Below are 12,325 nucleotides of genomic sequence, written 5' to 3'. Positions count from 1 at the left end.
AAGCCGGTGAGATTGACAACCTCACTCGTTTCGTTGGGGCAAAGTACTTTGGTTGTGTTGTGCAGGTTCCACGTTGGCGCCGGAATCTCTGGTGTTGCGCCGCACTACATCCCGCCGCCATCAACCTTCAACGTGCTTCTTGGCTCCTCCTGGTTCGATAAACCTTGGTTTCTTTCTGAGGGAAAACTTGCTGCTGTACGCATCATACCTTCCTCTTGGGGTTGCCCAACGAACGTGTGAAATACACGCCATCAAGCATATTTTCTGGCGCCGTTGCCGGGGAGATCAAGACACGCTGCAAGGGGAGTCTCCACTTCTCAATCTCTTTACTATGTTTTTGTCTTGCTTTATTTTATTTACTACTTTGTTTGCTGCATTATATCAAAACACAAAAAAATTAGTTGCTAGCTTTACTTTATTTGCTATCTTGTTTGCTATATCAAAAACACAAAAAAATTAGTTACTTGCATTTACTTTACTTATTTCATCATGTTTCCTTTCAATTTTACCACAAAGAACATACCGGTAGGACGCGGATCTATCATTGGGAGAAACAATATAGAAGAATTTTTCACCCATGTTAGTACCATTGAAGATTTTGAAGATAGACACTTGGTAGACCTTGCTCCCACTTATGAAATTGCTGGTGCTGCTTTAGTTCGCCTGTTGGAAACTAAATTTGTTAATCTAAATCCTATAATCCAACACATGTTTCTTACACTTGGTGATATGGAAGAAGGGGAAAAGAAAGATTTTGTTTTAGAAACCCTTCTTAGAGAATTTGGTGGTCTAGCAAGAGAGGCTAGAAAGGTCTTCGCTAAATTTAATATGCTTGGTTCTCATACTAACTTTGTTGGTCTCCTTGAAAAAATGGATATGGATAGAATAAGGTACACTAATAATGCTAATGATGGTGGGGAGATCAAAGCACCAATACCATGTAAACTCCTAGCTATGAATGATGCACTAGAACATAACTATGCTTGGCTTGTTCCTGAAAATTTGTTCGATAAGAGTAGCAAGCCCAAGATTAATGAGAAGGGAGACGCTGAAACTTATGTATCCAATATACTATGCATGGTTGAGAAAACTCCAAACCCCGCTGTAGGTGCACCACCCTTCGATAATACTTGAGATACACTTTCTGCGCCTAGCTGAAAGGCGTTAAAGAAAAGCGCTTATGGGAGACAACCCATGTTTTTACTACAGTATTTTTGTTTTATATTTGTGTCTTGGAAGTTGTTTACTACTGTAGCAACCTCTCCTTATCTTAGTTTTATGTTTTGTTGTGCCAAGTAAAGTCTTTGATAGAAAAGTAAGTACTAGATTTGGATTACTGCGCAGTTCCAGATTTCTTTGCTGTCACGAATCTGGGTCTATCTCCCTGTAGGTAGCTCAGAAAATTAAGCCAATTTACGAGCATGATCCTCAGATATGTACGCAACTTTCATTCAATTTGAGCATTTTCGTTTGAGCAAGTCTGGTGGCCTAATAAAATCCATCTTTACGGACTGTTCTGTTTTGACAGATTCTGTCTTTTATTTCGCATTGCCTCTTTTGCTATGTTGGATGAATTTCTTTGATCCACTAATGTCCAGTAGCTTTATGCAATGTCCAGAAGTGTTAAGAATGATTGTGTCACCTCTGAACATGTGAATTTTTATTATGCACTAACCCTCTAATGAGTTGTTTCGAGTTTGGTGTGGAGGAAGTTTTCAAGGATCAAGAGAGGAGTATGATGCAATATGATCAAGGAGAGTGAAAGCTCTAAGCTTGGGGATGCCCCGGTGGTTCACCCCTGCATATTCTAAGAAGACTCAAGCGTCTAAGCTTGGGGATGCCCAAGGCATCCCCTTCTTCATCGACAACATTATCGAGTTCCTCCCCTAAAACTATATTTTTATTCCGTCACATCTTATGTACTTTGCTTGGAGCGTCGGTTTGTTTTTGTTTTTTGTTTTGTTTGAATAAAATGGATCCTAGCATTCACTTTATGGGAGAGAGACACGCTCCGCTGTTGCATATGGACAAATATGTCCTTAGGCTCTACTCATAGTATTCATGGCGAAGTTTCTTCTTCGTTAAATTGTTATATGGTTGGAATTGGAAAATGCTACATGTAGTAACTCTAAAATGTCTTGGATAATTTGATACTTGGCAATTGTTGTGCTCATGTTTAAGCTCTTGCATCATATACTTTGCACCCATTAATGAAGAAATACTTAGAACTTGCTAATTTGGTTTGCATATTTGGTTTCTCTAGAGTCTAGATAACATCTAGTATTGAGTTTTGAACAACAAGGAAGACGGTATGGAGTCTTATAATGTTTACCATATGTCTTTTATGTGAGTTTCGCTGTACCGTTCATCCTTGTGTTTGTTTCAAATAACCTTGCTAGCCTAAACCTTGTATCGAGAGGGAATACTTCTCATGCATCCAAAATCCTTGAGCCAACCACTATGCCATTTGTGTCCACCATACCTACCTACTACATGGTATTTATCCGCCATTCCAAAGTAAATTGCTTGAGTGCTACCTTTAAAATTCCATCATTCACCTTTGCAATATATAGCTCATGGGACAAATAGCTTAAAAACTATTGTGGTATTGAATATGTACTTATGCACTTTATCTCTTATTAAGTTGCTTGTTGAGCGATAACCATGTTTCGGGGACGCCATCAACTATTCTTTGTTGGATATCATGTGAGTTGCTATGCATGTCCGTCTTGTCTGAAGCAAGAGAGATCTACCACCTTCATGGTTGGAGCATGCATATTGTTAGAGAAGAACATTGGGCCGCTAACTAAAGCCATGATTCATGGTGGAAGTTTCAGTTTGGACATATATCCTCAATCTCATATGAGAATAATAATTGTTGCCACATGCTTATGCATTAAAGAGGAGTCCATTATCTGTTGTCCATGTTGTCCCGGTATGGATGTCTAAGTTGAGAATAATCAAAAGCGAGAAATCCAAAATGCGAGCTTTCTCCTTAGACCTTTGCACAGGCGACATGGAGGTACCCCATTGTGACACTTGGTCAAAACATATGCATTGCAAAGATCCGGTAGTCCAAGTTAATTAGGACAAGGTGCGGGCACTATTAGTATACTATGCATGAGACTTGCAACTTGTAAGATATAATTTACATAACTCATATGCTTTATTACTACCGTTGACAAAATTGTTTCATGTTTTCAAAATAAAAGCTCTAGCACAAATATAGCAATCGATGCTTTCCTCTTTGAAGGACCATTCTCTTTACTTTTATGTTGAGTCAGTTCACCTATCTCTCTCCACCTCAAGAAGCAAACACTTGTGTGAACTGTGCATTGATTCCTACATACTTGCATATTGTACTTGTTATATTACTCTATGTTGACAATTATCCATGAGATATACATGTTACAAGTTGAAAGCAACCGCTGAAACTTAATCTTCCTTTGTGTTGCTTCAATGCCTTTACTTTGATTTATTGCTTTACGAGTTAACTCTTATGCAAGACTTATTAATACTTGTCTTGAAGTACTATTCATGAAAAGTCTTTGCTTTATGATTCACTTGTTTACTCATGTCATTACCATTGTTTTGATCGCTGCATTCACTACATATGTTTACAAATAGTATGATCAAAGTTATGATGGCATATCACTTCAGAAATTATCTTTGTTATCGTTTTACCTGCTCGGGACGAGCAGAACTAAGCTTGGGGATGCTTGATACGTCTCCGACGTATCGATAATTTCTTATGTTCTATGCCATATTATTGATGATACCTACATGTTTTATGCACACTGTATGTCATATTCGTGCATTTTCTGGAACTAACCTATTAACAAGATGCCGAAGTGCCAGTTCCTATTTTCTGCTGTTTTTGGTTTCAGAAATCCTAGTAACGAAATATTCTCGGAATTGGACGAAACAAAGACCCAGGGGCCTATTTTTCCACGGAGCTTCCAGAAGACCGAAGAACATACGAAGTGGGGCCACGAGGTGGCGACACCACAAGGCGGCGCGGCCCGGGGGGGCCCGCGCCGCCCTATGGTGTGGCCCCCTCGTCGGCCCCCGACTCGCCCTTCCGCCTACTTAAAGCCTCCGTCGCGAAACCCCCGATGCGAAAAACCACGATACGGAAAACCTTACTAAGACGCCGCCGCCGCCGATCCCATCTCGGGGATTCGGGAGATCTCCTCCGGCACCCCGCCGGAGAGGGGATTCATCTCCGGAGGACTCTACACCGCCATGGTCGCCTCCGGAGTGATGAGTGAGTAGTTCACCCCTGGACTATGGGTCCATAGCAGTAGCTAGATGGTTGTCTTCTCCTCATTGTGCTTCATTGTTGGATCTTGTGAGCTGCCTAACATGATCAAGATCATCTATCCGTAATTCTATATGTTGTGTTTGTCGGGATCCGATGGATAGAGAATACCATGTCATGTTAATTATCAAGTTATTACATATGTGTTGTTTATGATCTTGCATGCTCTCCGTTACTAGTAGAGGCTCTGGCCAAGTTTTTACTTTTAACTCCAAGAGGGAGTATTTATGCTCGATAGTGGGTTCATGCCCGCATTGACACCAGGACAAGTGACGAGAAAGTTCTAAGGTTGTGTTGTGCTGTTGCCACTAGGGATAAAACATTGGCGCTATGTCCGAGGATGTAGTTGTTGATTACATTACGCACCATACTTAATGCAATTGTCCGTTGTTAGCAACTTAATACTGGAGGGGTTCGGATGATAACCTCGAAGGTGGACTTTTTAGGCATAGATGCAGTTGGATGGCGGTCTATGTACTTTGTCGTAATGCCCAATTAAATCTCACTATACTTATCATGTCATGTATGTGCATTGTTATGCCCTCTCTATTTGTCAATTGCCCGACTGTAATTTGTTCACCCAACATGCTTTTATCTTATGGGAGAGACACCTCTAGTGAACTGTGGACCCCGGTCCATTCTTTAATACTGAAATACAAATCTGCTGCAATACTTGTTTTACTATTTTCTCTGCAAACAATCATCTTCCACACAATACGGTTAATCCTTTGTTACAGCAAGCCGGTGAGATTGACAACCTCACTGTTTCGTTGGGGCAAAGTACTTTGGTTGTGTTGTGCAGGTTCCACGTTGGCGCCGGAATCTCTGGTGTTGCGCCGCACTACATCCCGCCGCCATCAACCTTCAACGTGCTTCTTGGCTCCTCCTGGTTCGATAAACCTTGGTTTCTTTCTGAGGGAAAACTTGCTGCTGTGCGCATCATACCTTCCTCTTGGGGTTGCCCAACGAACGTGTGAAATACACGCCATCAATGTGTTGTAAGCGCGGGTATTTTTTACACGCGGGTACCCATTTACCCTGTCAGGTGACGGGTATGGAAAAAACTTATACCCATTGACAGGTATGGGGACGGATGACGGGTAAGATTTAAGGCGACGGGTACGGGTATGGGATGGCTCTACCCGTACCCATACCCTGCGGGTGTCATCCCTAATCTCACGCAAGTTGTGGGACTACTAGTGTATATAGTTCTTTTTATTGACTCTCATTCAATCAGAAAATAGCGAGTACTCCTCACAATAAAGTAACATTAAAGGTTGTATGCATTTATCGATGCAGAGACGGCACTCCTCATTTTGAAAAAAAAACTAAAGTAACATTAAAGTGCGACATCCTAGCTTGCAACAAATTTTAATTCTATGCATTGATCTAATATATTACCGCGTACAAAAGGCACCAATAGTCATTGATAAACTCTTTTGGCAACATCAATTATTCTAGTACTCCCTCCCTTTCAGTTTACTAGTCTTCCATGTATCTCTAGGTCGTCAATTTAACCTATATAATTTAAATTATATATACAAAAATTATATCATTAGAAAATAGAACATCAAAACTTTCTAATGATATAATTTTTATAACATATAACTAATGCTAACTTGAACAAATTTGCGATCTAGGGGTACGCTCACGTCTAATAAACTATGAGAGAGGGAGTACCACAAATAACGGATCATATCATTAAAGACGTCACCTGCACAAATGCTCTTTTTTGAATAATATTTGTGCTGCCCACAGAATCATGTTAATTATCACATAATATAAATTTCTGTGAAACCGTAGTAAACATTTTAGACATGTTCAGCCATTGCCCTCGCATTTGCGAGGGCCAACATGTTAGTATTTTCAATAACTCAATACTCTACCTAGTGGACTAGGATTGATGTTTTAATGGTGAATTAAGGGGAACAAGCGAAGATAGATTTTCACCCTTCCGTATATTCTAAGGGAATACATACCAACAAAATCTCCGGTACTCCTCTGTCCTTGTATAGAAGGCTACAAACTCAAATTTTATATACCAAGAAAACAAAGTAAACTAATAAATATCACAATTGAATTAATTATGTGAAAGTGCTTTGCGTTGCGGGTTAATTACATTCCTCTTTCCGCACATAACCAAACAAGTTGGCAAGTTTCTTCCTAGCCTGAAACAACTAATCAATCAAAGTGCCTATCGTTTCTCAAACCGAACCCAGGTATAATTGCTAGCATTTAAACACAGTGTCAAAGCTAGCCCAAGTCACGTTTTTAACTTTTTATTACTCATATGGTAGCTACCGAGCCAAATTGCATCTGACGGGACGAAACGCGAAAAAACCGATATGAGCAACCAATCATGCCCTAAGGAAATACACTTTCGAGCCTTCCAACTATTTTAAGGGAGTACATACCAACATAATCTTCGGTACTCCTCTCTCCTTGTATAGAAGGCCACAAACTCAAATTTTATATATCAAGAAAATAAAGTAAACTGATAAATATCATAATTAATTACTCCCTTTGTCCGGGTTCATAGGACTTGCATGTATTCCTAGATTGTAAATTTGAACATGATAATACAAGATATTTATTGCAAAACATATATCATTAGAAAGATCACATATTCTACTTTCTAATGATATAAATTTTGTGTTGTATAACTAATATTATGTTGACCAAATGAGCAATCTAGAAATACGCATAAGTCCTATGAACCGTGATGGAGGTAGTATGTGAAAATATTTTGCGTTTCGGGTTAATTAAATTTATTGCATGTGATGTCTCCTTCTCTACCGATGCATGCAACATTCACATTAATAAAAAACATCCTACATGATAGAAATCTAAGCATTTATTCTCGATTAATGTTAGTAGCATTTGAATATATATTTTTCATAGTGGCTTTGCATTCAAGAAAGGAGCGATATCAAACAGGTGGGCATCAGCTGAATTTGTTAAATGGACTCTCGAGGACCATCATGCACAGAAAAGTTTGACCCGAACACCATGCCCGAGTTGGCACCAGCATTGTCCCTTCCATAGATCGTCGGCTTGGACGGACTACTGAGGGAGATGGTTTCACTCCCGAGCATCATGACTACCGACGACATCAACGGACGGTCCGTCGGGTTACCCTGGACGCACAGAAGCCCTACGTGGATGCATCTCAACACTTCGCTTTCCGAGAAGCTGCTTCTCATGCACTGGTCCATCATACCCAACACTGTCCCGGCCGTCCAGTGCTCCCATGTCTGCACCATTTGCAGCAACCTGAGCAATACTGTGTGGCGACATCTGATACATACATTTACATAGCAAGCAAGAAACGTACCGTAGTCAAGAGATCTTCGGATTGTTGGGTATCGCAGTTGTTGTTCTTCCTCCCAGTCACGATCTCCAGAACCATGACCCCGAAGCTGTAAGCGTCTGATTTCACCGAGTAGTTTCCGCGCATCACGTACTCTGGCGCCATGTATCCACTAGTACAGCATGGCAATCCAGTTAGGTTCAGTTTATGCCTACTGAATGAACGGGAGTATGTAGTAGTTTCCAAATTACTGACTATGTTCCGACGATATGGTTTGTGACGCCCTGCGTCTGATCTCGCCTGAAGAGCTTGGCGAGGCCAAAGTCTGAGATCTTGGGGTTCATGTTGGTGTCAAGCAAGACGTTGCTAGCTTTCAGATCACGGTGTACTACTTTGAGCTGGGAGTCCTCATGGAGGTACTGCAAACCTCGAGCGATTCCTTTTATAATCTTGAACCTCTTTCCCCAGTCAAGCTGTTCACGTTTCTCGGTGTCTACGCAACGTACATAAGTTAAGAAAGTAGGGGAATGGTGTTTTGGCACATGGGAGCATATGCTCCCTTTATTTTGAAATGCATGTTACATACATTTTGAAATTTCAAAAAATTGAAACGAAAAATTCGAGCGTACATCTTCACGTGCTACACGCTCACAAAGTTGTTTCATAAAAATCCGACTTGTCGTTTGACGTGTGTAAAAAAGACAAAATTCAATGCTGAAAATAAAGCTTTTCAGGAGATAAATTTTCTCTTTTTTACATAGACCACAAAACATATTGGTTCATCGCGAAACTTGACGAACCTACGTATATTGTGGAGATGTACATGTAAAATTTTTTGTCAAAATTTTTCGACATTTCGAAATATAACTTTTTGATAGAGGGAGCATATGCACCCGGGAGCCGAATTGAATTTCCGAGAAAGTAGTACCAAAACAGAAGAGAGAAAATGTAGAGAACTGAAAGACTCCGTGTTAGTACCGAATAGGATCTTATCGAGGCTCAGGTTTGAGACCAACTCGTAGACGAGCAGCCGCTCCTGCTGCTCCAAGCAGACGCCGACAAGCCTGACCAGGTTCTTGTGCTTAAGCTTGGCAACCAAGGCGAGCTCGTTCTTCAGCTCCTCCACTCCTTGAGTTGAGCTCCTTGACAGTCTCTTCACTGCTATTTCTTCGCCGTTCGGCAGAGTACCCTGTGCAAGATGGAACCAAAATTAAGCCGACCTATAAAAATTGCGACGTGTTTTCCCCAAGATATATATAATTGCTTGGTATGTACCTTGTACACCGCACCAAATCCGCCTTCGCCGAGCTTGTTGATTTCCGCAAAATCCCCGGTTGCAGAACGGAGTGTTGAGATACCAATCAGCATGTACTCTACACTATCGATGTCCTCGTCTTCGGTATAATAACCTGGATATGTTTAATTATCAATGCCATTTGAACGGAGTGATGTTGGAATCTTGTGAATTGATACTTTGGTTTAATAACGCAAGCCGTGTGCATCTATTGATGCAGAGGCTGGGCTATGCTCATTTATCTAAAAAAAATTGTGACCACAAGTTGGTCAGTGTTTATGCCAGTTTGGGCCCACAGTGAATTGTTGCACGGTTATAATTTTTGAGGAGTATACAGGACTTACTTGGCTGTTTTTCTTGTTCTAGTGTCCGCCGCCTTCTCCAGAGAAGGAAGCAAGCGACAAGGTTTATGACAGCTATAGTAGGAAGAGCAACTATAAGAACCAAAGCAGAAGCACTGTACTTTCTCCCTGTGAATTAAACGAATGTAGCAAGACAAATGTCAGGTCCGATGAGGTTTACAAATTAGAACTGAAATGGCATATAAGGTTACTGAAGTAGAACATGACTTGCAAGCAGCCCTAAATAAGACAAGGAAAGAGATGTGATGGAGAAGTAAATTCAAACAGAGCAGTTACTTATATTTCCCAGAAAAGAGAAGTTAGTTTCACGAAATGGTGATCTCGAGCACATGAATGGTATTACATCCGTTTCGAAATATAAGCCTTTTTAGCTTTAAAAAAAAGGCTTATATTGTGGAAGGGACATAGTAAATTCCTACACTTTACACGGACTCCGTGGGAACATAACTGAGGAAAAGGAAGAGAATATGGAAAGAATGTGCGGCTCAAGCATGTTTGATTTCGGCGTGCAAAAGCTATGATAGGCGTCTTGCAAGACTGCAAGTTGCAATAAGGCAATAACCGAAATGATGTGTCACAGTCGCATAGTAAAGGTTGAAGCTTTAATTTGACTCACCTTCTCCGGCCGCCGTCGCTGGCGTCACAGCCGGCGCAGAGGCCGGTCCTCGGGAGCTGGCTGCCGTTCCTGGCAGTCGCACCATGGCCGGTCCATCAAAGAAGGGCACCGTCTCGTACCGGTAGCTGCACCTCACCCCAAGAAGCCTGGCTCCAATAGAGCTGGTGAACGTCGTCGGCAGATACTCCATGTTCTGGACGAGGCAGTCCCGGCACCGCTCCGGCGTAAGGTCCGGCGTGCACTGCGCCCAGGCGTACACCTTGGGGAACTCCTGGTCCAAGTCGGCCTCCCCGGACGCGTACAGCCGCGTGGAGTTGTACACGGCGTAGTTCACGGTGGCGTTGATGAGCGCCGCCACGACGCGCTGGAACCTGGCCGGCTCGACCGTGGCGTTAATGTTGAAGAGGGTCGGGCGCGTCGGGTTGTATGTTGTGTCGTCGGTGGGGCGGGAACGGATGTTTGAGTACTGGGCCACGCAGGAGTCGTAGAAGACGGTGGCGGACCTTCTGTAGGAGCACGCGTCCGGCAGGACCCGGAAGGCCTGGTCGAGGCAGGTGAAGCAGTAGGAGGCGTTGGCGTCGCCGCGGCAGAGCGCGAGAGCCCAGACTTGCTGCGGAACGGCGCCGACCTGGGCGGTTGCGAAGAGGTCCGGTGACTGGGAGGCCTTCTTGGGGAGGATGGCACCGATGCGGTAGATGTTCTTCTCGTACCTGCTGTTGGCCGTGTAGGTGCTGGAGCTGCAAATTAGCCACGGGTATTCTCCTGCGGCGGGGGAAGCGAATAACGCGACGGTGACGATGGCCACGGACAGGAGGAGGTGGTGAGCCGCCATACTAGCGACCAGTGATGGTGGAACGGGGAATTGCGGGTGTTGAACGGGGAATTGTTGGTGGTAGCTTTTGTATACCGGGTTAATTTTGACCATCAGACACGGCACAACTGGAAATCAATTGTTAGCTACCTAACCTAAGGGCTCATTTGATTCATAGGATAGAAAAACACAGGAACGGAAAAATTATAGGATTGAGATGTCATGTCTATTTAAATTCTGAGGCTGGGCTGTGCTCCCATTTCAAAAAAAAATTTAAATTCTACAAAAATATAAAATATGTTTAATTATAGCAAAGGAATTTTTCATGAGGTATGATTAATGCTTTTTCCTATATGATTTACCCTACATTGTTAGCATTAATCAAACAACCAATATAGAATTTTTTCCATAGAACTAAATCATGTACAATTTGTTTATAAATTCTATGAATCAAAGGAGCCCTAATCCGTTATTCAATTCTTTTGCCTACCTAATCACACACAGCTCACCACCAAAGGACACATACTGAGATTGCGCTGAGGTTACATCGGGTGACAAGGGATTAACTTATCAATGCCTACGTATTATAGACTAGGGTTTAGTTGAAAGTAGAGGGTAAGTAGATCTCGAGGGTTTCAGCCGAAAAGTACTCGACGATTAAGAAACTAGGGTTATGTTGACAATGGATCCGATCATCTCTTCGTCCCTCGACTCCCCCTTATATAGGAGGCGGAGCCGAGGATACCGTGTTACAAAAGATTACAGATTCCGGGAGACTCTCTGAGTTCAACTCGTAAAGTTACAAGTCTCTATATTTCCTAATACAACTCTAACTTTCCTTAATACTAACTGGGCTTCCGAACTTCATATGCTTCGACTTGTGGGCCTTCAGTAAACCCCGGGTACCATCTTTGGCCACGGACAGGAGGAAGTGGTGAGCCGCCATACTAGCGACCAGTGATGGTGGAACGGGGAATTGTTGGTGGTAGCTTTTGTATACCGAGTTAATTTTGACCATCGGACACGGCACAACTGGAAAGCAATTGTCCGTTTCCACCAATTAGCTACCTAACATAAGGGCTCATTTGATTCATAGGATAGAAAAACACAAGAATCGAAAAATTATAGATTGAGATATCATGTCTATTTAATTTCTATAAAAAAACATAAAATGTGTTTAATTGTACCAAAGGAATTTTTCATGAGGTATGGCTAATGTTGTTTCCTATATGATTTACCCTACATGTTTCCATTAATAAAAAACCAATGTAGAGTTTTTTCCATAGAACTAAAATCATTAAAATCATGTACAATTTGTTTATAAATTCTATGAATCAAAGGACCCTAATCTGTTATTCAATTCTTTTGCGTACCTAATCACACACAGCTCACCACCAAAGAACACATACTGAGATTGCGGTGAGGTTGCATCCGGGGAGTTTGCTTGTACTCCCCCGCCCTAACCCTCCCCCGGTTGGCGGTGCCGCGCCACTCCGGGGAGCCCCTTCTCACCGGACCTCCGGCCCCCCTCCAGCCCTTCCCTTCCCACGCCGCCGGCGGTGGCGGGGGTTTCAGCTGGTCGCGACCCTGGGAGGTGGCGGCGCCGCTCCT

General features: G+C 42.5%; 1 protein-coding gene across 1 annotated transcript; it reads right to left on the bottom strand.

Annotated features, from left to right (window-relative positions):
• Positions 1 to 7,210: 7,210 nt before the first annotated feature.
• Positions 7,211 to 10,758, bottom strand: LOC124675548 (cysteine-rich receptor-like protein kinase 6). The gene is made up of 7 exons (XM_047211629.1): positions 9,904 to 10,758; positions 9,270 to 9,395; positions 8,907 to 9,040; positions 8,610 to 8,820; positions 7,887 to 8,124; positions 7,656 to 7,803; positions 7,211 to 7,575 (listed from the first exon to the last, which is right to left on the bottom strand). Exons 1-7 carry the CDS (start codon positions 10,733 to 10,735, stop codon positions 7,279 to 7,281), a joined length of 1,986 nt encoding a protein of 661 aa, XP_047067585.1. The 5' UTR covers positions 10,736 to 10,758; the 3' UTR covers positions 7,211 to 7,278.
• Positions 10,759 to 12,325: the final 1,567 nt, after the last annotated feature.

Source organism: Lolium rigidum, chromosome 7, assembly GCF_022539505.1.
Source record: "Lolium rigidum isolate FL_2022 chromosome 7, APGP_CSIRO_Lrig_0.1, whole genome shotgun sequence".
Lineage (NCBI taxonomy): Eukaryota > Viridiplantae > Streptophyta > Magnoliopsida > Poales > Poaceae > Lolium > Lolium rigidum.
The sequence above is the reverse complement of the archived record's forward strand: the minus strand, read 5'-3'. Positions and strand labels throughout refer to the sequence as shown.